The 27,790-nt window shown below is 41.0% G+C and overlaps 1 protein-coding gene across 4 annotated transcripts; it reads left to right on the forward strand.

The window, feature by feature from the left end:
* Positions 1-27,790, forward strand: LOC125458541 (15-hydroxyprostaglandin dehydrogenase [NAD(+)]-like). Of its 4 annotated transcripts, none has more exons than XM_048543909.2 (8): positions 1-84; positions 4,441-4,592; positions 9,828-9,951; positions 11,344-11,450; positions 13,881-13,977; positions 15,901-15,977; positions 23,818-23,981; positions 26,648-27,790. In XM_048543909.2, exons 2-8 carry the CDS (start codon positions 4,500-4,502, stop codon positions 26,769-26,771), a joined length of 786 nt encoding a protein of 261 aa, XP_048399866.1. In that variant the 5' UTR covers positions 1-84; positions 4,441-4,499; the 3' UTR covers positions 26,772-27,790. The 4 variants fall into 4 exon arrangements, with proteins under 4 accessions (XP_048399866.1, XP_048399868.1, XP_048399869.1 ...); XM_048543911.1 differs by lacking the exon at positions 1-84 and adding an exon at positions 472-490; XM_048543912.1 differs by lacking the exon at positions 1-84 and adding an exon at positions 3,893-3,911.

A 27,790-nucleotide genomic window follows, 5' to 3' on the forward strand; every position in this document is an offset into this window, starting at 1 on the left:
GGCGGTGATCAGGAAGTCGATTTGTGTTAACGCGCGTGGCCAAGATAGGAACGTCAGGTTTTCAAGATCAATCCCACACCGACTGTAAGTATTTCAATGCTGTAGATTAATTCCTTGCATAACCTGGTGCTGCTGTGGTTTAGGAAATTCGGAGAAATATTTTACTTGCAAACGTCTCGTGTATGCTCATTTTAGAACTTGCTTTCGAATCAAGGCTTGCCCAGAGCATCTCACACACAAACTGATTCGAGTGCATTGAGATGCAGGAGAGATCAGTCGGAAGGTCAATGCGAGGTGGAAGGAGGAAGCCTGCTTTGTAAATCTACAACGGTATCTTCCTTTCGTTAGGCGGAAGCTTTAATAATTCGTGTGTTCGCTTCAGCAAAACCAGCGGCTGTTTTTTTTTTGCTGTTGTTGCTTTCTACCGAGAAGTTGCCAAACCACACCTCACCGTTGAAAGAAGCAGTGCGAGAAAGCAGTCCTGCACAAGGTAGCCGCCCTGAATGTCACTGAATAGTGCCAACCTCCGTCCCCACCTCCCCCCCCGCCATTCCATACAAACCAAGACCGAATCCCAAGGTCCTGACTTCATCCCCGGCTCCAACTCCTAACATCCAGACCCTGACCCAGGTCTCAGCTGAACTTGGAAACATCCAGCAGCATGTCATGGGAGGACTTGGAGTATTTCACTGAGGAGACAGGAAGACTCTCTCTCCCAGAGGAATTTTTCTAAAAAAATACTTGGAAATGGGCGCACTGTGCTCTATTTTGAAGCATTTAAAAAAGGGGTCCTACTGGTTTTACAGCTTTTTTTGTTTCTGGGTGGGACAGACATGGAGGATCTCACTGGGAGGGATCGAAATGAATCCCTTGTAAAGGAGTGGGATGATATCATTAGTAGAGACTGGAAGATCTCACTGAGATGAAGCGTGAGGATGTACTGGGAGAGACTGTAAGGATTGCATTGCAGTAGGCCAGTTGGATCTTACTGGGACAGCGCAGGGGTTGACTGACTGAGAGGACAGGGAAGAATTCAGAGCATTTCAATGAAGGAGACTGAAAGGATCTTCTGGGAAAGGGAACATATGCAGAAAGATAAAGTGAAATAATAAAATTAAATAAGCAGTTGATTCAACTGGAACAAGCAAGACCAACTCAGTAGAATAATTCGCCTGGTGCATGTAAGAAATGATAGCCAATATTAGATGAGCGTTACCTAGCAGCAGGTAGTTCACAATTGGCCTGGACAATTTAATTACATCACTAGTGAGAACCCCCAGTTTTGCTTGAGATCCAAAAAGAATATTACAACGGATTTGGTGTTAGAAAGGTTAGCAAACTGAAAACATGACAATGTGCATCTAATAGATCTTTAGTGGAAAAAGAGAGATAATGTGTCACAGAGGTTAGGTACAATGACACTGCCTCACCAGTTTTTACAGGTTAATGTCAACATCAGGCCTTACTTCACTTCTAACTGAATGCTCTTTCACAACTGAGTACTGCAAATGTCTAAAGAAAGTTGAGCTTTAAATGTTACGACACAACAGCAGAAAGGAACTGCCACAAAAAGGAAACAGTTAGTTACACTGAGCTCCATCTCACAGATTGTTGCATTTGAGGGAGATGGGAACAGTTATGTTGGGAGCGGGGATGGATTAGCTGGATTAGGAAGATTGACAAATAGTTGGATTGGAGAGGGTGAAGAATGGCCAGGTTAGGGGACCTGAGGGACTGACCTGACAGATTATATGAAACAGTTTGATAGGTTAGACTTAGGGAATGGTTTTCCATTTGTGGAAGAGTCCATTAATGGAGACCACAAGTATAAGTCAGCCATCAACAGTTCCAATAAAGAATTGAGGAGAAGCACTTTTACCCAGAGTGGTGGGAATGTGGAACATGCCACCATAAGATATAGTGGAAAGGGTGTCAGTCAAATGGTCTGCTTTAAGTGTTGTTTTAAATACTCAGAGCCTGAAAAGTTTCTTTGAAAGAATGACACCTCTGAAGGTGCAGCTTTCCATCAGTACTAGCCTTCTTAGAGTACACCAATCCCTTAGTACCTCCCTGACTCTAATGCTTTTCTGACACTTCTGCTTTAGTTCTCCCCCTATTTCAATGTCACGGTCCCTCAAGACTTCATAATGACTTTGTTAAACTTGGACCAAGAAACTGACTTCCAGAGGTGAGATGAGATGAGAGTGACTGTCCCTAGTCAAAGTGCTGAGTGTGGCAACAAGGACTCCTAGCAAGTCTAGAGTCAGTGCAAAATGGGGAAGTCTCTTTGTTGGCACAAAGGATGATGGTTATGGTTGTTGGAGGTCAGCCATCCCAGCTCCAGGATATCAGTGTTGGAGTTCCTAAGTGTAATGTCTTAGGCTCAACCACTCCTCTATGTTTCATTAATGGCCTTCTCTTCATCAGAAAGTCAGAAGTAGAGATGCTAGTTTATGATGCACCATGTTCAGCACCATTTGTGATTCCTCAGATATGGAAGCTGTCTTATGCCCAAATGCAGCAAAACTTATCAATTCAAGCTTGGATATTGTCTAAGTGGCAAGTAACATTCATGCCACACAAGTGTTAGACAATAATCATCTCCAATTTGAAAGAATTTAATCATTGTCCCTTGACATTCAATGTCGTTATCATTACTGACTCTCCAAGTATCAACATCCTTGAGGTTATTTTTAACCAGAAACTAAACTGGACTAGCTACATAAATACATATATAAACGCAAGAGCAGGTTAGAGGCTAGGAGGCGTGCCATGATTAACTCATCTCCTCATTCCCGAAAGCATGTCCATCATCTCCATGGTATAAGTCGTGGTATGTAATGGAATTTTTCACACTTGTCTGGGTAAATGCAGCCTCAACAGCATTCGAGAAGCTTGATACCATCCAAGAGATATAGCACAATTGATTGCTAGCACATCCACAAACATCCAGTCCCTCCACCACCAATGCATAGTAGCAGCAGCATGTACCATCTACAGGATGCATTGTAGAATTTCTTCAAGGCTTCCTAGGCAGCACATTCCAAACTCACAATCACTCCCATCTAAAAGGACAAGGGCAGCAGAAAAATCAGACCACGACCACTTGCAAGTTCCCCTCTAAGCTGCACACCGTCTTGACTTGAAAATATGCCATTCTTTCTTTAACACCACCAGATCAAAATCCTGGAATTCTCTACCTGAAAGCACTGTAGGTGAACACAAAGCTAACTGAAGTGGCTAAAGAAAGCAACACTCCACCATCATCTTGGGGCAAATAGGGATGAGCAATAAATGCTGGCCTAGCTAGTGATATCCATATTTCCTGACTGAACAAAACAAAATGGTTATCTTTTGAAATGGAATTTGAAGAGACACATTTATTGTTTTTCAACTGCTGAGTTAAGTTGTTGTAAATATCTTATGTTGTTATTTTTCTGCACTTTTGATTATGGACTGAAATGGGAAAGAGATTGTTTTTAAAACCAAGGATAGTGGAAGGTATTTCTTCTCTTTTAAATGATGTAGACACTGCGTGCCAGCGGTGAAGAGTTCAAATATTTTGCTTTAAAAGCCAATCACCAGCAGTTATTGTATATGGCCTTTACACTGTTGTTTGTTTAGTTGGATAGATTTAGTTGCAGACAAAATTGCTCAGGGAGAGTGTACAAAATGAGATTTGGCTGACACCAAGTAGGTAGTTGTTCTGTGGAATGATTCCCAGTTGTCGATGACAGAAACCTTTTTCCTGTTAACAACTATGTGTTTGTCTTCCAACTTATTGAATAGCTTTTAGATAGAAATGAGATAGGCAGAAGCCTCTCCCCGAAAAGATGGTACTATCTCTGGACTCAACTGTAAAATGAAAATTGTCTGAAGAAAGCCAGTTTATTTTCCCTCACCAGATGTTGGTAAGCTGGTGGTTTTAATGAATAAGTCGGAGACTGTAAATTGTGAACCAATTGCTCTATGCCTCCTGCAGGCTTGTGAAAGTACTTGGGAGATTGCTGAACAGTGTGTCCTGACAAGACAGAAGGATTATCTCAGTGAAGTCTTGGGCAGTGCCCATTGAGCTGCCTTCCTAGTTTTCATCATAACACCCAGGACACTAATATTTTTTATCTGTCTGATATTCTTTTCAAGTACAGAAACCTAGCCCATGTGTTCTGTAACCTGGGTCTAAATTGACATGTAAATTGAGGAATTTTGTATACTTTTATTCAATCTTTGTTTTTTGTGATTACTCTGGGCATTGATTTCCAGTGCACTATACAATGAGGTGTAATAGTATGTAATTTCACTTGAAGCCTCTCGCAACTGCCTTGTAATCTGTGATTCTGCTTGTTCTTTGAGGACTTTTTCTGTGTAAAAGATCTGCTGATATGTAAGAACCAACTAAAGCCAGTTGTTACTGTTGACTGCCTTTTGGACTTTGACCAGATTGGCCTTGATAAGAGGACGAGAAGTGTTACGTAGAATTGAATACCCTCAACTTTGCAATGTCACTGTCGGGAAAAGTTGCCTTAATAACCGGAGCAGCTCAAGGACTTGGCAAAGCTTTTGCTGAAATACTGCTGAAAAATGGTGCCAAGGTAATCTGATGATTTATTTTCTTTTTATTAAAAGGTCCAATGGAATAAACAAGATGTGTTACTGAAGTGACAGCGTATGCACAACAACCTGTGTGTAACTGTTGCACGTGGGTGAGACTTACGTCTGCAGTTTGCATCAAGTAACGACAATTCATGCGCAGTTTAATTTATCACATTTGACTCAGAAGGCAATATGGAAGAATTTAACTGTAACTCCTTTGCCCGGTTTCCTGTCCCCTTCGTCTGAAGGTGTAGTATTTGCTATCCATGTCCCCTCATGGTACCTCACTCTTGCATGAGCTGGACAGTGAGGTCAAAGATATCTGAGGTAGAAATACCCTGAGGTAAAATCACTGATCTGAGAGCAAGGCTGTCCTTTTCAGAGCCATGTTTGGTTATTCTTTTGAAATCTCTCCTACTCCATATTTAAGGAACTTTTATTTTGATATGTTAATTTGTGTGATATGGGCGTTGCTGGGAAGGTCAGCATTTATTGTCCATTCTGAATTATCATCACAAGATGTTGGTGAGCCTCCTTCTTTAATCCCTTCCGTCCATCTGATGCGAGTACACCCAGAGTGTTGTTATGAAGGGAGTCAACAAAGGAACAGTATTGTAGTTCCCTGTTAGGATAGTGTGTAGCTCAGAGTTGACAGGTTGTGGTGTTCCCTTACAACTTGTCTTTTTTTGCATTAGAGCTTGAGGGTTTGGGTGATAAAGTGCCTATATCAGGTGATTACTTGATGAGTCCATGGAACAGCTGTTTTAATTTTAGCACAGGTCCATAGATCTTAGTGAGGAGAACTCTGCAGGGTTAACTAGGCTGGTTACGAGACCAATAAATATAGGAGCAGAATTAGGCCATTCAGCCCTTCAAGTCAGGTCTACCATTCAATTATGGCTGATATGTTTCTCAGTTCCATTCTCCTGCCTTCTCCTCAACCCTTTATCCCCTTACTAGCCAAGAATCTATCTATCTCTGTCTCAAGTACACACACAATGACTTGGCCTCCACAGCTTTCTGCAGCAATGAATTCCACAGATTCACCTCCTCTGGCTGAGGAAATTCCCTTCATCTCAGTTCTAAAGTGCCTTCCTTTCACTCTGAGGCTGTTCCCTCCAGTTCTAGTCTCTACTGGTGATGGAAATCTCTTCTTCATGTCCACCCCATTTGACCCTCTCAGAATTCTGTAAGTTTCAATGAGACACCCCCCCCCCCCCATCTTTTGAATCTCTATTGAATCCGGTCCCCAATTTCTCCTCACATGACAAGCCCTTACTTTCTGGGATCATTCTTGTGAACCTCCCCGGATCCTTTACAACACAGCATGTCTTCCTTTAGATAAGGGACCCAAAACTGCTCACAATATTCCAAATACAGTCTAACCAGAGCCTTATACAGTGTCAGCATCACTGCTTTGTGTGCTAGCCCTTTTAAAATGAATGCTAACATTACAATTTCATTGCTAACTGCCACTTGAACCTGCATGTTAACCTTAGAGAATCCTAAACTAGAACTCGTAAGTCCCTTTGGGCTTCATATTTCCAAAGCCCTTCCCCATTTAGAGAATAGTCTATGCCTCCTTTCTTCCTACTATGACACATAACCTCACACTTTTCCCACATTGTGTTCCATCTTCCACTTCTTTGCCCACTCTCCTTGTCTGTCCAAGTCCTCCTGCAGCCTCACTGCTTCCTGAACTCTACCTCTCTCTCCACTTACGTAGGTTAGGTTGCCGAGAAGTCAGCTTTTGTGCTCCTAAGATGCTGTTTGGCCTGCTGTGTTCATCCAGCTCCACACTTTGTTATCTCGGCCCCAACATTTAATTCTGCTTCTTCCTTATATTAACAATTCAGTCAAACAGAGTGCCTTTCTGGATCATTTCAGAGCAAGTTAAGAGTCAACCATATTGCTGTGGGTCTGGAATCCCATACAGCTCAGGCCAGATAAAAACAGTAGATTTCTTGTCCTAAAGATCATTAGTGGCTGTTTCCCCCAAAATATTAAAATCTTCGATATTTTAACTATCTCAACGCTGCTACTCAACGGATATTGGCTCAGAGCCAAAAGCGGAGAATGATGGGGAAACTCAGCAAGTCTGGAAGCACATGTGGACAGAGAAGCAAAATACTGTTTTGTTTACTTCTTTGGAACTCTCCACATATTTTGCCAGACCTGCTGAGTTTCTCCAGCATTCTCTGCGCTTTTTTCAAAGTTCCAGCATCCACAACATTTTGCTTTCATTGGCTCAGCCTCTTTTAAAGGGATTTCACCAAACACAAAGCCTGTACCTCGAGCTAAGTGTGCACACCCCAACATTAGGGCTCACCCTACAATATGAAGACCCTGACCTCAGCACAGGAAGCCTAACCTCCTCAAAATGACGTGTATCTTAACATGTGATATGCCCCACCACAAAGGCACATACCTCTACACAAGCTAATACCAGTACACAAGAAGATACGTATGTCCCGAAGTACATTACTTTCCATTTTTAAGCTTTGTAATGCTATTGATTGACTGTTAAGTTGTCTGGCAGCAGATCAGCAAAGGGATCTAGGGGTACTATACACAAACCACTAACAATAGTGACACAAATTAATAAGGCTATATATAAGCAAATAAAATGCTGGAATTCTTTCCAGAATGACAGCAGAAGGAATTCAGAAAAGTTACATTAAACCTGTATAGATCCAAGGTTAGATCTGTGATGTAAGGTGAGTGATTTAGAAATATGTTAATACCATTTACTTTTGACTGTTGCTTATGATCTAGTGGCTTGTGTGTTGACTCTGTATCTATGAAGGGGTGTAATAATTAACTTGTAAGCACTTCTGTAGCCATTGTACTCTGTTTTCAATCACAGTACAAGGGAGAGGCTTTCTGGAGTGCAATGGGTTTTGTTTTCAATGGGTGAGCTTTACAAGCAAACAGTAAACATTTGTGTATTAGGAACAAAAACAGAAATATCTGGAGAAAGTCAACAGGTCAGGCAGCATCTGTAGAAAGAAAGAAGAGTTAATGTTTCTGGACCAGTGAGACTCCTTCAGAATTGACAGTCGCTCAGAAAAAGTGGTGTATATGCTGAAGAAGCATATTTCTTTCCCTGAAACATAAGCACACTAAACTAATGCTACAATTCAGTTTTAACAATAAAATAGAAGTTTATTATACAAAGAAATCAATAAAACAAAATAAACTAAACTATTAACATAAATTGAAAATTTTTGAAGCATGCCAAAAAATGCAAACGCATTAATCCCCACAGCACTGTTTTACAGTAGTCAAAGTAAAAAGAATTCCCCTCTGTATTACATCGGGTCTTCAAGTAGAAAATGAGACCACTTGAGGACCTGCAGGACTCAATACTGGTTCTTTCATCACATATGCTGCTTTCAGCATAGTCAATCCATTTTCATTACATATGGTCTGCAATTTCAGCTTTCTTTGTTCCCTGGCTTACCATCATCCATCCCTTTGTCTGCCTGAGGGCCTTATTCTCTTTTTGGGCTCCATCTCTGGATAAGGAGATACCTCAGATTTCCAGCATCTGTAGGTCTTTGTTTTGTTTTAGTTGTGCATGTGACTTCACTTAGAATGTCCCAGTATCTTTTTGGCTTAGGGGAAATACCCATAAAGAAATCCTTTTCCAGTTCAGGTTTGCAGAAGTCTTTGCTGAAGCTGGACGTGTAACACCGTTGCTCCTGAAACATGGAGATTGTTTAAAACTTCTAAGAAATAGGTCATTTAAGTTTAAAGAGTTTCATTTGAAGGATCCAGACCAGAGTGTTTGATTAAAATCCTGAGGGAGTTATTTGAAGATAGCAAGGTATAAACTCATTGATATAAGAACACAAGGAAGAGGCTATTACATTCTTAAAAGTGGGAATTGAAAGCCACCATTAAACTAAAACTTATAGACGTGATAAAGAGGGGAATTCTTTCTGCTTTGAGCAATGCAAAGGAGTAATGTAAGGATTAATGAGTTTGCATTTTTCCATGAGTTTCAAAAATTTTGAATTTATGTTACATGGAAATAGTTTGGCGTATTCTTTTTTACTTTCTTTTATTTGTATAATAAACCTCATTTTATGGTCGAAACTGAATCTGCAGCATTAGCTCAGTGTGCTTCTATTTCATTGAAAGACCACCTCATTAAAATAAAAATAAACCAAATATGATCTATCAAGCCAAATTAATATCTGAAATCTGTCTTTTCCAGCAATAACATTAGGTGGTACTGTAATAATTTCACAACAATATTGAGGATGTATAGGCAGTGGAAATGGAAAAATACCTCACGAAAAAATCCCAAAATCAAGAGATTTTCACAGTCGAGACAAGCTGAACTAGATGGAGATTTTTTCCTCAAGTTTGAGGATCCCTAATGGAGGTCTTTAAGAAGGTGCAAATGTTCATAACATCATAACAAGTAGAAGGTGGAATAGATTATATGGCCCAAATGACGCCTTGAGCCTCCACTGTAATTTAGTCTGATCCTATAGCTGATCTTCTGCCTCAACTTCACTTTGTTGTCCATTCTCCGTATCCTTTGATTTCCAGGGTAGATATACAAAACCTTGTTTTGGAGGAGACAAAAACTAAAATCAAATGTATGATGGCCATTAATAAATCCAAAAAATGTCTAGAGTGGAGGAAATGTGAGACCTGCTACCATAAGAATTTTCTGAAGAAGGGTCTAGGCCCGAAACATCAGCTTTTGTGCTCCTGAGATGCTGCTTGGCCTGCTGTGTTCATCCAGCCTCACATTTTATTATCTTGTGATAGGGTTAGCTACTAGAGCTACATTAGATATCTACACAGATACAGCATAGTACTAGGGATTTTGACCTAAGAGATCTATGTTGGGTTCACCACTTTAATCACCTTAATCTACCTATCCTTCTATTTGTTTTTTCTCATGTGTTAATCCAGGTTCTCCTTAAACATGTTAACGTTTATGGTGTAGAGCTGTGTGCTCCTGAGATGCTGCTTGGCCTGCTGTGTTCATCCAGCCTCACATTTTATTATCTTGGAATCTCCAGCATCTGCAGTTCCCATTATCTCTAACCCTATCACATATTGACTAACCATTAACTAAACCCATAACACTATTGGTTAATTATTAACTGATTCTAGAACATCATTAATGAACCATTAACTAATGCCGTAATGTTATGGATAAATTCTGTATCCCACTCTAAAGCTAACAGGATTTTGATTGCCTCTTTCAGGTCAGCCTTTTAGATATTAACAGTGCAATTGGCCTGAATACGAAGTCTATGTTTGATAAAGTCTATGGAGCTCAGCAAACGATGTTCATAGCTTGTGATGTGACGTCTGGCAACCAGTTGGAAGGTATGGGCAGGTTTTATCATTAAACTGGATTGTACCATGGAATCTACAGGATCCCACTGGCAGAGTACATCAGTAAAACATTGACAAACCTACCCATACTGTTAATTGTTGTCCAACAGAAACTGGAAGGAGTAAGGGCAGTTCACATTGCTGCAGGTCTTTCCAATCTGCCAAGGAATCACTCTTCCTATGTAGAATTATAATTTGTTATTGTCTGCATGCAGGACTGCTGTTCATGTGAATCTGCAGAATTCTTTTAGTATGTTGATTGACTTCAGATTACGCTATTTAACCAGGGAAAATGCGCATGCTGTTTCGATATTCCTATGCCTCATAGGACATGGCAGCCACCCTTCATGTCAAGTTTGTCTTGCCCTTCCCATATCAGAATTTCTTCTGAAAGAACTGTGGATGCTGTAAATCTGAAACAAAAACAAAGTTGCTGGAAAAGCTCAGCAGGTCTGGAGGCATCTGTGAAGGAGAAAACAGAGTTAACATTTCTTCGGGTCACTGGACCCGAGACACTAACTCTGTTTTCTCCTTCACAGGTGCTGCCAGACCTGCTGAGCTTTTCTAGCAACTTTGATTTCGTTCTTCCTTCCATCCCACAACACCCCCCAACAAAGCTGCAAACGCCAAGCTGCACACCCAGTCTTTCTGACTGTAAATTTGCCTTCACCAATCATTTTCTCTTCACATACCTACAGAAACTTTTACAGTTAGCTTTTATGTTCCCTGCATGCTTACACATGTACACCTCAGCAGTGGGTACAATCACAGTGTGATTCTATTGGTAGTCCCATCTTTGTAACAGCCAGCTGTTGCTGCTGCTCTATTGCAGTGCCCTGATGCCACACTGCAGCGCTGTGTTGTTGCATGCACTTATTACTCCACCTAGTGATCAAGAAAACACCCTGGACTGACCTATCCCCATCTTCACTCACCTTTACTGGCTCCATCCCCGCCTCTTTGACCTGTCTGTCTCCTCTCCACCTACCTGCTCCTTTATCCATCTTCTATCCGCCTCCCCCACCTCTCTATTTATTTCAGAATCCCCTTCCCCTCCACCATTATTGAAGAAAGGTCCATACCCGTAACATCAGCCTTCCTGCTCCTCTGATGCTGCTTGGCCTGGTGCGTTCATCCAGCTCTACACTTTGTTATCTCTAACCCCTTCTTAATTGATGTTATTTGCCTAATTGCACCGATGAATATTTACCGAGGCTGCTGAGTTATGGAAAACATGAACTTTATTAAGGAACATCTAATTGTAGTTTCATGTTACCACGAGGCTGTAAGGTAACAAAAATGTGAAATTGCATTGCTTGTTGTGCTGATGTATCCTTAGCATATCACACAGACCTAACCACTTATATGACACTTCTCTTGCAGGTGCATTCAAGAAAACCACAGAAAACTTTCTACAGTTGGATATTGTTTGCAACAATGCTGGAGTAGGCAATGAAACAAACTGGCAGAGGTGTTTAGATATAAACTTGGTAAGTATGAGTTAACAGTTACAACACTTGGCAATCTAGTTGGGAATAAGCAATCACAAAACGATAAAATTCTTCATCCACACGGAGAGCAACAAATAGTTTATTCTTAGAGGAGGGTTTTGAATCAAGGAACCTACAATGGTATGAGATGCAGGTTAGCTATGATAGATTGGGAAATGCTACTTAAGGTGGAAAGGTATTGTCAATTATTCAAAGAGTACATGGGTGAACTGCAACAATTGTTCATTTGTGCCTCCTAATAGAAGTAATACAGCAAAGATGGCCAAACCATAGCATACACAGGAAATTATTGACAATATTAGATTCAAGGAAGAGGCATTGAAATTGGCAAGAACAAACGACAGATCTGAGGAATGGGAGCAGTTTAGAATTTAGCACAGGCGGACAGAGGGATTGATTAAGAAAGGGAAAATAGAGTGCGACAGCAAACTTTCAGGGAACGTAAAAATTGGCTGTAAAAGTTTCTATAAGTATGTAAACAGAAAACAAAATGGCGAATGTAGGTTGCTTACAGTCAGAAACAGGGTAAATTTCAATGGGGAGCAAAGAAATGGCTGACCAACTAAATAAGTACTTTGGTTCTGTATTCACAAAGCAGGAAATAACATATCAGAAGTGTAGGAGACAAAGTATTTTTTGAAAGGATGGAACTGAAAGAAATCAGTCAGGAAGTGGTGTTGGGGAAATTCATGGGATTGAAGGCCGAAAAATCCCCAGTGCCTGATAATCTATATCCCAAAGTTCTTAAGGAAGTGACTCTAGAAATATTGGATGCATAGGCAGCTGTCTTTCAAGATTCTATAGGCTCTGGAACAATTCCTACAGATTGAAAGTAACCCTTCTATTTAAAAGAAAGAGGTAGAGGGAAAACCAGGAATTACAGACCAGTCATCCTGATATCAGTATTAAGAAAAATGCTGGAGTCTATTTTAAAAGATTCAATAGTGCAGCATTTGGGAAACAGCGGCAGGATCAGACAGACTCAGCATGAATTTACGGAAGAGAAATCATGCTCGACAAATCTATTGGAATTCCTCAAGGCTGTAACTCGTAGAGCTGATGATGGGAAGCCAGGGGATGAGGTTTATTTGGATTTTAAACAGGCTTTAGATAAAATCCCGTGTAAGAGATTAACAGATAAGAGTAAATGAAATGGAGAACTAATTGACAGGCAGGAAATAAGGAGTAACTGGTCTTTTCCGATGTGACAACCAGTGGGAATCAGTGCAAAGCCCTAGCTTTTACAATATATATTCATGATTTAGATGAGAAAACTAAATGCAATGTCTTCAAATTTTCAGATGGTATAAAGCTAGGCGGGTGGGTGAGCAGTGAGGAGGATGCAGAAATGTTTCAGTGTGATTTGGACAATCTGAGCAAGTGAGCAAATGCATGGCAGATACAGGTAATTCTGTGATGACACATGTTTTGTTAATGCAAATTGGCTACATTGTGATTGATGAATAGTGGATGCTGTTTGGATAACACAAATTTTCTGCTCTACAGGTATAGCAATTTTCTATAGCGATTTCCCTGTAATTTGATTTCCTATGGTGATTTTCTACCGCGCAAGGTCCCACAAGAATGCAACTATTGCATTGTAGGAGAACTACCTGTACAACACAATGTAGATAGAAGTGAAGTTATCAACTTTGGTAACAAAAAACAAGGAAGGCAGATAATTTTCTGAATGGCAATTAATTGACAGAAGGGAATGTGCAATGATACCTGGATATCCAGCCACTGAAAGTAAGCATGCATTGCAGTGGACAGTGAAGAAGACAAATGGTATGTTGGCCTTCAGAGTGAGAAGATTCAAATACAGGAGCAAGGATGTTGTGCTGCAGTTGTACAGGACCTTGGTGAAACTCTATGTAGAGTATTGTGCGCAGTTTTGGTGTCCTTATCTGAGGAATGATGTTCTGGCTACGGAGGGAAAACTGCGAAGGTTTATTAGACTTATTCCAAGGATGGTACAACTGATTTATGAGGAGTGGTTAATTCAGTTAGGATTATAATTTCTGTATTTCAGAAGAATGAACTCGTAATATTCTATTGGATTCGACAAGGTAGATGCGGGAAGCATATTCCTGAAGGTAGGGAATTTCATTACCAGGGTCACAGTCTAAGGAGTGGGCCATTTTGGACTGAAATGTGGAAACAATTCTCCACCCAGAGAGTGGTGAACCGGTGGAACTTGATACCACACAAAACAATTGAGGCCACAACTTTGAGATTTGAAGAAGGAGCTGGATAGAGCACTTGGGGCTAAAAATCAAAATGTAGGTAGGCAAAGTGGGAAACTATTGAGTTAGACAATTAGGCTCGAAGGGCTGATTGGCCTACACTAGGTCCTATTTTCTCTGTTCAGTTGCCTGTATATGATCACATCATGTCACTTTATTGCAGGTCAGTGTGATCAGAGGAACCTATCTTGGACTAGATTACATGAATAAAAAGACTGGAAGTGCAGGAGGAGTAATTGTCAATGTTTCCTCCATGGCAGGTCTGGAATATTTCACGTAAATAGTTAAAATTGGCTGAGAAATGATGTATTCATATATATTCAAATAAAATCAAACTATCTGTAATAGTTTGCACACTGAAGTAGAGAACTGGCTGCTTTGGGACAGACAATTTTGTGTAAGTGCAAATAAAAGGTACAGAGACAAATAAAAGGGAGAGTCTTTACACATCTTGAGTACTTGGGGCATAAGAACTGACAGTGAATTTGGTATGTACTCACTGAATGTGTTCTTTGGATAGACAATTTATTCTGTACCTGGGGATTTATTGATTAGCTATGTACCTGCAATAGATACCCTGACTGTCTACCTGTGGTATACTCACTGGATGTGTACCTGACAGATGCTCTGTTTGTGCTAAGGGTATACTCACTAAATGTTCATATTTATGGTAGTGTCACTGAATTTATATCTGGAAAAAGCCCCATTGAATGTATATTCTGAGTATACTCAATGACTGTGCATCTGGAGTAGGTATGCTGACCATATACCTGTACCCAGGTAGCTTTATCACTTGCAGTTCCAGGTACACTGTCTATCTGAGTTAGACTTCCTGGTGTCTACCTGGGGTATAATCACTAGCTGTACCTGTTCTAGGCCACACACTAGTTGAAGCTGAAGAAATTGTTCAGACTTCATTTTTATGATAAAACCCACATACCCCAATTGGATAACTAGTTGGTTGGAAACAGTTATATAGATAAAGAGCTAAGGCCTGGGACTAATTGGAGAACTCACTTTAAAAAAAGCACAACCACAATGACCCACCAGGAAACAGGAGGAGCAGCACCTCATATTCCGCCTCATTTTCCTCCAACCGAATGGTCTCAATGTGGACTTTATTTGTTTCAAAATCTCCCCACCCCACCCCGGCCTCATCCCATAACCAACCCTCCCTCTCATCCCCGCCTCCTTGACCTGACGCAGCCTGTCCATCTTCTCTCCCACCTATCCCCTCCTCTCACCTTACTGACCAATCTCCACCAGTGCCTACCTGCACTCACCTATCACCATCCCACCTACTTTCCCCAGCCCCACCCTTCCTCTCTCAATTTATTTTGGAGCTCCCTTCCCCCTCCCCCATTTCTGAAGAAGGATCCCGACCTGAAATGTCAGCTTTCCTGCTCCTCTGATGCTGCCTGGCCTGCTGTAATCCTCCAGCTCCTCACTGTGTTATATAAGCACAATGGGCCAGCTGGTCTCCTTCTGTTGTGTAAGATACCATGTGACAATCAATGATATTCAGTGATTCTGTGGTCTATTTGAGGTATAGGCTTTGCAATGTTCACTTCTACGTAAACCAAAGAAATTTGTGCTCACCTGTACTGGGATATGAAGGTATCAGGTACCAATAGTTGGTGGCTCTCTGAAACCATGCAATTCAATCTGTACCCAAAATAATCTCACAACCCTTTATTGATTCTCCCGCTGTTTTTGCTCCTTCAGCCAGTGTCTTTCCACTAAGGCAACGCTATCTGTAGAAAACCCGACTTTACAACGCCATAAAAAGGGGAAGACGGGGCAGAACCCAGCAGCTATCTGCTGCCCAAAATCTCTGATTGGCACTTGAACTCAGTTTGAAATTGAGCAATCTGATCACAGGGGTGGGGAGCTGAATTTTCAGTCAGTCTCTCCCCCATTACTGTTTGGAGAGTTTCCCTACCCTGGGATTACGACCCTTGAGAATTTCAGTCTCTCACATTCCCCATTTGGAATTTCCCATCACCTGGAATGTCACAGCTTTTCAAATTTTTAGTAATTTCTATACTCCACATAGTTAAATCTCCAGTTTTATGGACCTCAATCCTGGACCCAGGTTTACTGAGAGGAAATAAAATTCTTTACCTGTACATGCAGACTAGTAATTCAGTCCATTTTTTGTCCCTTTTATCAAACTTCAACAGGACTCTATCCAGTAATTTTTGGACCAGTCTATTCAGCTTCGAAGCATGGAGTGGTGGGATTTTCCAGGGCAGTGGCTGTAAGTGTTTCCTGTCTTTGCTGGATCGTCTGATCTCCCTCAGATTCTCTAATAGATTAATGGCCTATCTCACTGGATTTTCAATAGGTTCAAATCTGAGTTTACTGAGTCTCTAATTCAGTGTACAGCACACTGAATCTCTAATAGATTCAGGGTATAATTTACTGGGTCTCTGAAAAGTTTCGTATCCAACTCGCTGGTTCTCTAACAGATTCAGTTTTGTTGTGTGTTTCGGATCTAACTCTGTTTAGTCTTCTGAAGCAATGTTGTTGGATTCAATGGAACACTTTGCAAGAACTCGTCATTTACAGCTTGTTCTTAACACATGTCCTCTTTGCACAGTTTAGAACTTCTACTCTCTTCCAGTTTTCTCTGATTTATCATGTGACTTTGATATCACCATTGTGTATCTGTCTAATGTTAACTCCATTACTCTGTTTCTCCCCCAATCTGCCTTATTATTCATATTTTTAACATATCCCTCCACTTTTTCCCAAAATCTCATACTTCACATTATGATACTTTGACCAACCTCCCTGATTTGATTTTTTATCTCATTCGTGTGACAGATCCTCTCCTGGGTGGTTACAGAATTTTCTTCTTCTGAGAAATTGTGCCAACTTTCAATTGATTTCATTAAGGATTTATGACAATGTATTACAATTTTCTCATTATAATTCCATGATCTGCTTCAACCACAGTCTCAGTTGCCATAATTTGTTTCATTCATTCCCTCTCCTTCTCTCATACCCATTCTCTTTCCTTGGACGGCAGCTCTGGTAAGTCTTGTGTTCTGCATCTTCTGTTGAGATTTCATGCTTGTTTGTCCATTTGCTTCTCTTTGTGCTGCTTGACTCTGTTTTGGTCATTCCGAGTAATCTTCAATTGTCAGTTCTGAAGCAGAGATGGAACTTGAATTCTCAGCCTCCTGCTCATCAGTGACACTGATAGTAATATTTTACTTTAGCGCAGAATTGATCATTAACCTAATAATGCAAGATGTATACCTTCATTCTTCTTTATTAATGCTTTTATTGTTCACCTTCTTCATTTAGCTTCGCTGCTTGCTTGAGAAGTTTATGAGTAACATGAATGGAATCACATAAGAACATAAAAACTACAAGCAGGAGTAGGCCATTTGGCCCCTCGAGCCTGCCCCGCCATTTAATAAGCTCATGGCTGATCTTTTTGAGACTCAGCTCCACTTACCCGCCCACTCACCATAACCCTTAGTTCTTTTACTGTTCAAAAATTTATCTAGCCCTGCCTTAAAAACATTCAGTGAGATAGCTTCAACCGCTTCACTGGGCAGGGAATTGCACAGATTCACAACCCTTTGGGTGAAGAAGTTCCTTCTGACCTCAGTCCTACATCTGCTTCCCTTTATTTTGAGATGATGCCCCCTAGCCCTAGTTTCACCTGCTAGCGGAAACAACCTCCCTGCCTCCACCTTATCTATTCCCTTAATAATCTTATATGTTTCTATAAGATCTCTCCTCATTCTTCTGAATTCCAATGAATATAATCCCAGTCTACTCAGTCTGTCCTCATAATCCAATCCTCTCAACTCTGGAATCAACCGAGTGAATCTCCTCTGCACCCCCTGCAGTGCTAGTTTATCTCTTCTCAAGTAAGGAGACCAAAGCTGCACACAGTACTCCAGGTGTGGCCTCACCAGGACCCTGTACAGCTGCAGCATAGCCTCCCTGTTTTTAAACTCAATCTCTCTAGCAATGGCAGACAAAATTCCATTTGCTTTTCAATTACCTGCTGCACCTGCAGACCTACTTTTAGCGATTCATGCACAAGGACACCCAAGTCCCTTTGCACAGCAGGGTGCTGCAATTTTTTTACCATTTAAAACATAGTCCATGTTGCTGTTATTCCTACCAAACTGGATGACCTCACACTTATCAACATTGTACTCCATCTGCCAGACCTTTGCCCACTCACTTAAACTATCTATATCCCTCTGCAGACTTTCAGTGTCTTCTGCACACTTTGTTCTACCATTCACCTTAGTGTCATCTGCAAACTTTGACACACCACACTTAGCCCCCAACTCCAAATCATCTATGTAAATTGTAAACAGTTGAGGTCCCAACACTAATCCCTGAGGCACACCACGAGCCACTGATTGCCAACCAGAAATATACCCATTTACCCCTACTCCTTGCTTTCTACCGGTCAACCAATCCTCTATCCATGCCAATGCATTACCTATGATACCGTGGAACTTTATCTTATGTAGCAGTCTTTCGTGTGGCACCTTGTCAAAAGCCTTCTGGAAAACCAGATACACCATCCACAGGTTCCCCATTGTGCACCATGTAAGTAATGTCCTCAAAGAATTCCACCAAATTTAACATGACCTACCCTTCATAAACCCATGCTGGGTGTTTCCAATGGGACAATTTATATCCAGATGTCTTACGATTTCTTCCTTAATGATAGATTTCCCCACTACCAAACTTAAGCTAACTGGCCTTTAATTACCTGCTTTTTGTCTACTGCCTTTTTTAAACTGTGGCATCACATTGGCTGTTTTCCAATCTGCGGGAACCACACCGGAGTCCAGTGAATTTTGGTAAATAATTACTAGTGCATTTGCTATTTCCCCCATCACCTCTTTTAGTACCCTGGGATGCATTTCATCAGGGCCAGTAGACTTGTCTACCTTTAGCCCCATGAACTTGCCCAGCAATGCCTCCTTAGTGATAATGAAAGTTTCTAGGTCCTCACCTGCTATAACCTTCTTGCCATTAGCTTTCAGCATGTTATTTGTGTCTTCCACTGTGAAGACCGACACGAAATAACTGTTTAATGTCTCGGCTATTTCCTCATTCCCAGTTATTAAATTGGCCTTCTCATCCCCTAAAGGACCAATGCTTACTTTCATCAGTCTTTTATGATTTACATATTTATAGAAACTTTTGCTGCTTGTTTTTGTATTCTGCGCTCGTTTGCTGTCATAATCTATCTTACTTTTCTTTATAACTTTTTTGTGGTTTTCTGATGGCCTTTAAAGATTTCCCAGTCTCACTAGTTTCCCACTACTCTTTGCCTTTTTCTAAGTGTTTTTTTTAATCTGATACTTTCCTTTATTTCCTTAGACTTCATGGCTGGTTCTTTCTTTTCCTACAGTTCTTCCTTATCACTTTGTCAAGTTGAGTTTTTTTTATGCTTGAAACAAATGCACGGCATCAATAGGCAGGTAATTTGCGGTAGGATTTATTTCAGTAAGCGCTTACAAATGGGTAGGATCACTCTACAAAGTCCATCTGTATGCAGCGTATTGCACAATGATGCTCTCTCTTCACTCTAATGGGGGTCATTCTTATATGCACAGAATTGTTCCTTAGTCATGTCGACAGGCTACTACAATAGGTCAGTTCCCTAGTCATATGTCTTAGCAACAATACTTTTTTCATCCTTCCCCTTTTCTGTTTCACAATTCTCAGAGAAAAAACAATGAGAGTCCTTACCATCATCTTGCCATCCTATGCAACTGTTCTCTCAACCCCCCCTCATTATCTCAACTGGAATATACTTCTGCTGAGCACTGTGAAAAATCATTTTGAAAGTCCTCCACTGTTCCTCGATTGAGCCAACATAAAGTTTTTGCTCCCATTCTACCTGAGCTAACTCCTCCCTCATTCCTTCATTGTCTCCTTTGTTTAAGCATATGGTTGACTCTTAACTGCCCCCAGGGCAACTAAGGATGGGCAATAAATGCTGGCCTGGCCAGCGACACCCTCATCTGGTGAATGAATCAAAAACAATTAAAATGGTGAATGCCTTGGTTCTTATGTACAAAATACCCAGTCGACTCTAGAACAGCTCTGCATTTTAAGAGATGATGTAATGTCATCCTACATTTTAAGAGAAGAAGTGAGCAAATAGGGTATTATAAATCTGTTATGCTAACATCAATAATACAGAAAATTTGAGATGAGAGGTGATTCATTTTGGAAGGACAAATTTGAAAGCAGAATACAGGGTTGACGGAATGATTCTTGGAAGTGTGGAGGAGCAGAGGGATCTTGGGGTTCATGCTGACAGTTCCCTGAGAGCCACCACACAGGTGGATAGAGTTGTTAAGAAGGTGTATGGTGTGTTAGCTTTCATTAATAGAGGGATTGAGTTCAAGAGCCACGACATTGTGCTCCATTTGGTTTGCCCACAACTGGAGTCTTGTGTCCAGTTCGGGTCACCTCATGACAGGAAAGATGTGGAAGCATTGGAAAAGGTGCAGAGGAGATTTACCAGGATGTTTCCTGTAATGGAGGGAAGGTCTTATGAGGAAAAGTTGAGAGAGCTAGGGCTTTTCTCTTCAGTACAACGAAGGATGAGAGGTGACGTGATAGAGGCATACAAAATGATCAGAGGTTATAGATAGAGTGTACACCCAGAGACTTTTTCCAAGAGTGGAGGTAACTATTATGAGGGACGTAATTTTAATGTGAGTGGAGGTAGATATAGGGGAGGCGTCAGAGGTAGGTTCTTTACTCAGAGAGTGGTACGGGCGTGGAATGCATTGCCGGAGAGGGTAGTGAAGTCAGCCTCATTAGGGGCATTTAAGCGGCTATTAGATCGGCATATGGATGATAGTATAAGGTAGGGATGGAGGTTAGATACACCTTAGGATTAGGGTAAAGGTTTGGCACAACATTGTGGGCCGAAGGGACTGGATTGTGCTGTACTGGTCTTTGTTGTAGGTTCTAGAAAATGTCAGCATCTATTATACACAATGTGACAACTGTTCACTGAGAAAATGGTGGTGCATTGGGCAAAGTCGGCATGGGTTTATGCAGGAGTAGTCATGTTTGACAAACCTGTTTTTTTTTAAATAGCTGACTCGGCAAATAGATAAGGATAGATTGATTTCGTCTATTTGGATTTTCACAAAACTTTTCAGGATGTTACTAAGCAAAATTAGAGATTATAAATTAAGATAACAATACAGCACACGAACGGGGCCTTCCTCCTTCCTAGCCTGTGCTGACAGATTTTGCACTTTATAATAAAACTGTCTTCACTTTCAGGATTGATATCCCTCTATTCCAAACCTATTCGTGTATTTATCCAGGTGTTTCTCAAATGCTGCTAATGTCTGCTTCCACCACTTCCTCTGGCAGTGCGTTCCAGGCATTTATCACACTTTGTGTGAAAAACGTGCCTTGCACATCCCCACTCGCACCTTGAACCTGTGGCCCCTAATAATTGATCATACTTTCCATTCAACCCATGCTATGCACAATCTTCTGAACTTCAATCAGGTTATCCCTCATCCTCCTGCATTTCAGTGAAAACAAACCCAGTCGATCCAACCCTTCTTCATAGCTAAAATCCCCCATACCAGACACCATCCTGGTAAACCTTTTCTGTACCGTCTACAAAGCATCCTTATCTTTCTGGTAGTGTGGTGACCGGAACTGTTTGCAAAATTCCAACTGTGGCCTAACTAAAGTTCTAATAAGCTGCAGCATAACTAGTTTATCTTTTCACTCAATGCCCTTTCCAATGAAGGTAAGCATGCCATAGGCCTTTTGTTACTACCTTATCTAATTGCACTGCTACCTTCAGTGATCTGTGGAGTTGCACATCTAGATCTCTCTGCATATCAACACTCCTAAAGGTTCTGTTATTCAAAATATAATTTCCATCTGTACTTGAACTTGCAAAATGCATTTCCTCACATTTGTCCAAATTAAACTCAATCTGCCATCTTTCTGCCTGTGCTTCCAACTGAACTGTTGATGATAGTATAAGGTAGGGGTGGAGGTTAAATAGACCTCAGGATTAGGGTCAAAGTTTGGGACAACATCGTGGGCCAAAGGGCCTGTACTGTGCTGTACTGTTCTATGTTCTATGAACTGCTGTATATTCTGACATTCCTCTTCACTATCCACAACTTCATCAATCTTTGTATCATCCGCAAACATACTAATTAGACCAGCTACATTTTCCTCCAAATCATTTATGTTGATCATGAACAGCAGAGGTCCCAGCACGGATCCCTGTGGACACCACTAGTCTCAACCCTCCATTGTGGAAAGCATCCTTCCACCATTGCCCTCTGTCTCCTATGACTAAGAATGGAGATAATATACTGGAATGGACTGAAACTTGATTAATAGACAGAAAACTGTGAGCAAGAGTAAATAGATCATTCTTATGTTGACAGGCTGTGACTCATGGTGCATCACAAAAATCAGAGTTTGGACAACAGCTATTCACAATCTGTATCACAGACATATGGATGTGGCAATCAGTTGTAATATTTCTAAGTTTCCTGATGACACCAAGCTAGATGGGAATACAAGTTGTGAAGAGGACACAGAGAGGCTTTCAGAGAATTTAGACAGCTCAGTGAATGGGCAGGAGGAGGAAACTAGTACGTAATGTAGAAAAGAAAACATGAAGCTTTCCACTCTGGTAAGAAAAACAGAAATGTGAAAGGTTGGGAAATGCTCATGTCGAAAGGGATCAGGGTGTCATTGTGCATTGTCACTGAAAGCTAAAGTGCAGGTGCAACAAGGAATTACAAAAGTAAATAACATGTTGACCTTTAATGTAAGGGTTTTTGAGTGGAGTGTAAAGCAGCCTTGCAGCAGTTGTATAGAGGACTAGTGAGACTACACCTAATGCAAAGAGTTTTGATGAAACTACACCTGGAATAGAGCGTGCAGTTTTGGTCTCCTTACTTAAGGATACACTTACAATAGGAGGAGTGAGTGGGAGTGCAATAAAGACTTATCAGTAAGATTCCTGGGATTCAGGACTGTCCTCTAAGTAGAGAAAGAGGAGAAATTGACCAGTATTCTCTTGAATTGAGTAGGATGATCTCATGAAAACATATAAAATTCTTACAGGGATTGACAGGCTAGACACAGGAAGGTCATATCCGTGACTGGGTGCAGTCTAGAACCAGATTCACAGTCTCAAAAAAAGAGGAAAGCCATTTAGGACAAAGATGAAACAGAATTTCCTCACTCAGACAGTGGTGAATCTTTGGAATTCTCTGCAACAGGATGCCACTGTGGTTGTGTCATACAGGATATTTGAGATGGAGGTTGATGATGGGTTCCTCAATAATAAAGATATCAAGGGATATGGGGACAGTTCAGGAGGCTGGAGTTAAGTTAGAATACCAGCTACACTTTAGTTGAATGGTGGAGGGCGCTCAAGGAGCTGAATAGCCTACTCCTGCTGCTATTTCCCATGCTCCTTTATAATCCAGAAACTTGGACTAAATATCCAGAAACACATTCAGCTCCCAAACTTCATCTGAAGAAGTTAATTTTGCTGGTGTTTACCACATGCATATTGGCTGAGTGTGGCTATCAGTCTGATGCCAGCTCAACTAAAACAGAAGCAGAAAATCAGTTAATTAAATACATCTGGAGTTAAAAAAAAAACTTGTGACAGCACTGGTTTTTGGATTACAAAGGAGCATGGGAACTTGGAACAGGAGTAGGCCATTCTGCTCCTTGAGCTCCCACTAGTAACCATGAGGTATTGGATTGTCACAAAACCCTCGCAAGGTTCACTGATGTCTTTTCAAGAAGGAAACCTCCAGTTTATACCCAGACTGGCCTATATGTGGCTCTAGACATACAGCAATGTTCTTGCTCTGATCTGCTCTTTGAAGTGCTTTAGCTATCCATTCACTTATATAGAAACAGACAAGAAGTGCTGGTCTTTCCACAATTCCCACATTCCATGAGAGAATTTTTTTTAATAAACTACTTCGGCGGTTTATGTAATGCAACCACTGCTTGATTTTCAGCGCTGTGCTAATCTCCAATCCCTGTCTTATTTTGTTTCCTGCATTTAGGGAGCCTCCGCAGCAGAGAACCTTGGAGTTCGGATCAATGTCCTCTGTCCGGCATTCACCGATACGCCGATCATGAAGAGTATTTCATCACCAGAAACACTGGGGCAATTTATTGGACTGGACCAGCTTGCTGTACAAGCAGTGGCAGCATTGGGCATTATAGAGTGAGAACAGAAGTTGGGATCTGAATCTTCTAACTCTTGTTGACCAGTGGCATTATTTGAACATTGATTTGATTAGCTCCTTTTCCTGAAGTGTTAAATATGATCGTGTAGAAGGAACTTTACTTTGTACCAAATCTGTATTGTACCTGTCATGGTAGTGTTTCTGAGACAGCGCAGAGGAAGCTTCATTCCCCATCTAATACCCTGGGTAAAATGATCTAACAAGCCTCTAATTTACAATCCAACTCCAGAAGCCTGAGCGAGACTGACTCAAGACAAAGTGTTTTCTTGGATATATGACAGTCTGGGAAAGGCTCCAAACTCTCAGATACCTCATACTGACACTACATTTTCTGCCGTTCTGTCCTATGTTTATGACTAGGAGACAGTAAGGACAATAAATGTGGAGCCTGACAAACACAGCAGTCAGACAGCATCAGAGGAACAGGAAAGCTGACGTTTTGGGCCAAAATCCTTCGTCAGGACTGGGTAGGGAACGCAGAAGTAAATAAAGGGGTGGTGAGGCTGGAAAAGGTAGGTGGAATGGTGATAGGTGGAATGCAGGTAAAGCGTTATTGTGATTGGTCAATGGGAAGGGTGGAGCTCACAGGTGAGTAGGAAGATGGGCAGGTTAGGACAGGTCTCTGAGCACAGAAAAAGCAGATGATCTTTTAAATGTTTTACCCCTTGCATTTTACAAACACCAAATTCTAACTTCCTGCCTCCCAATCCACAAGTACTCGAACCAACTTTGCAACAATCATCCATTCCTGTTCTTCTTTCCTATCCTGAGTCTCCCTTCATTTAGATGTCCAAATGTCGTGTTAGGTTTCCTCAAGTATTGACTTCCCAAGTTCTCCCTGTCTCTCCTTCTAGTGCCTTCCCCAACCTCCTTGGACTACCGTTCCTGGTATCCCCTCCTGGAATCTCCCTTCTTCAGGTTTAAATTTTGGTGAATGTTGTTTGTTTGTAAATAATCATCCAGTGCCCTCTTGAATTCCTCAGTTGAACCTAGTTCTAAAACATTTCCAAGCTGTGTGCTCTAGAAGCAAATTGATCACTATGTTAAAAGGGTTTTTCTCACATCTCGCATGCTTCTTTTGCAAATTACCTTGTATCTGTTCCCTCCCGTTCTTGATTCTTTTATGAGGAAAATATTTCTCCCAAGCTACTCTGTGCGCCCTCCCCTCACAATGTTAAACACTTTGATAAACTTTCTCCCGCCTTCACTTCTCCAAGAAATACAGTGCCAACTTCTCCAATCTATCTTCATAACTTCTCCTCAGGCCTCCCTCTTCAGGGTCTCCCTGAGATTACCTTTCCTATATAAATTACAAAAGAACCAGATATGACTGTAAGAAAAATCCTTTTCACACAGAGAGTCGTCAGGGTCCAAAAGCTATTGCTTGGAAGTGTGGTGGAGGCAGGTTCAATTGAGGCATTCGAGAGAGTATTGGATGACTATTTGAATAGAAATAATATGAAGGGATAAGGAGAAAAGGTAGGAAATTGGGAGTAGGTACTGACGATCATTTGAAGAGCCAGTTTGAAGACACAATGGGCTGAATGGCCTACTTCTGTATCATGAACACTTCTGTGATATCTTTTCTTCCTGTGTGGAGGTAGGGATTAGTTGCAGATCCTCTGAATTAGTCAGGACTACAGTTCCCAAGCCGAGGATCGAGACTTAATGTTTTCTAATTGACATAAATTTTTCCCATGGTTAGAAGATAAGCAATTGTTGTCTGAGCATTGACATTTTCTGTAAAGTGATGAATATTACCAACGATCAGAGAAAGAAATGAAAAGTTATGCAGTGAGCAGACGTGATCTGGAAAGGTGACAGAAGCAAAATCAATGATAGTGGGAACTGCAGATGCTGGACAATCCAAGATAATAAAGTGTGAAGCTGGATGAACACAGCAGGCCAAGCAACATCTCAGGAGCACAAAAGCTGACATTTCGGGCCTAGACCCTTCATCAGAACAAAATCAATCCTAGTTCTGGATGTGAGTTTGCTCGCTGAGCTGGAAGGTTAGTTTTCAGACGTTTCGTCACCATTCTAGGCAACATCATCAGTGAGCCTCCGACGAAGCGCTGGTGTTATGTCCTGCTTTCTACTTAACACCAGCCATAACACCAGCGCTTCGTCGGAGGCTCACTGATGATGTTACCTAGAATGGTGACAAAACGTCTGAAAACTAACCTTCCAGCTCAGCAAGCAAACTCACATCCAGAACCTCAACCTGAGCTACAAATCTTCTCAAAACTCACTCAATCCTAGTTGTTTAAGAAGGGAATTGGATAAATTCTTGAGAGAGAAACCTGTGCAGACCTTCATGAAAATTACATGACAATACTAACTTGCGTTTATATAGCACTTTTCATGCAGTAAAATGTCACAAGGCACTTCAGGGCACTGTAACCGAACAAGATTTTAAATATTTGAGGCAGTAATCAAAAGCTTGTCCAAAGAACTGGGTTGTGAATAAAATTATAGAGAAGGAGGCAGAAAGGGACTAATTGGACAGTTCTTTCAAAGAACCAGTACGAGCAAGATGACCTCCTTCTATGCCGCGTGGAACTTATTCCAACCTGTGATTTGATAAATTGCTAAAACATTCTTGTTTTTCTCAGTGGAAAGAAACATCTTTTTGTTTTTGCAGCCCATTATTGGTCGCCGAAGGATTCTTGCAACTTGTTACTGACAAGACTAAGAATGGCGATGTTATGAAAGTATCCAAGCAAGGAGGAATCGATTACCAGAAATACTCGAAGAGCCTCTGGTGACACAGAACGTCTGCAGCCCCCAGCTTGACATTCTTTGCCCTGATGCTAGAAGCACAACACATAGAGTTCCAACACTGGTTACTTTGTTTTCTTTTAAAAAAATGGAAATTTGCAGCAGGATTCTCTGTGAATTACTGTGTGAAGAATGAGAAATTGCAGCAGTGAGGATAAGCATACGACCCACCAGACATCTCAGCAGACATGCTCATTAGAAGTTGAATGGGTTGAGCTTCAATTGTCACCAGTTGAGGAGTTCTACCAAGTAAAATGTCATAAAGCATGAGTGTTTCCGAACAAGATTTGATATCTGATCCACATAAGGAAATATTAAGAATGGTCATTCATTTTCTTATCATTGCAGCTAAACTGTCTCTGGTAGCGTTGCCTCCGTTGTATGCTTGAGTTCTGCTGCGTACAGACAACATTCACTTCTTTATGCTGCTACAGCTTGCTGATCTGTTAGCTCTCTAGACGTCATTCCTCAAGAATTTTGATTTTGCCTCTCCCATTTGGTATGACTCTGCATTAACATTTGCTTATTTTACTCATTTTGTTTCCCTTTATTTTGTCAAGTGGAATTTGTTTCTCAAATGTCCTTGAACTGCATGCTTGCTCAGCCATTTCTAGGGGCGTTGAGAGCTATCCAGATTGTTGTAGGTTGCTGTTAAATGTCGGCTAAACCAGGTATAATCAGCAGAATTTCCTTCTGTAATGAAGGACATGAATGAATCAGATGGATTTTTATGATAATCAATTATAGTTTCATGGCATTAATAAAGAGCATTAATTTGGGTCCCTCAATTCCTAATGCAGGGACATTACCATTACGCCATTGATTCCTTTTCTGATAGAAGCTTGGCTCCGATTATTGGCTGCAAAACACTTGTCTCTGTACAGCTTCCATGTTTGATACCACAGGTGCCAATTTATGAGAATAAAATATCTGCCCAGTGTCCACCCAGAATATAATTTTATGAACACACAAATTAGGAACAGAATTAAACCTTTCATTAACCTTC

The sequence above is a fragment of the Stegostoma tigrinum genome, chromosome 13, assembly GCF_030684315.1.
Source record: "Stegostoma tigrinum isolate sSteTig4 chromosome 13, sSteTig4.hap1, whole genome shotgun sequence".
Classification (NCBI taxonomy): domain Eukaryota; kingdom Metazoa; phylum Chordata; class Chondrichthyes; order Orectolobiformes; family Stegostomatidae; genus Stegostoma; species Stegostoma tigrinum.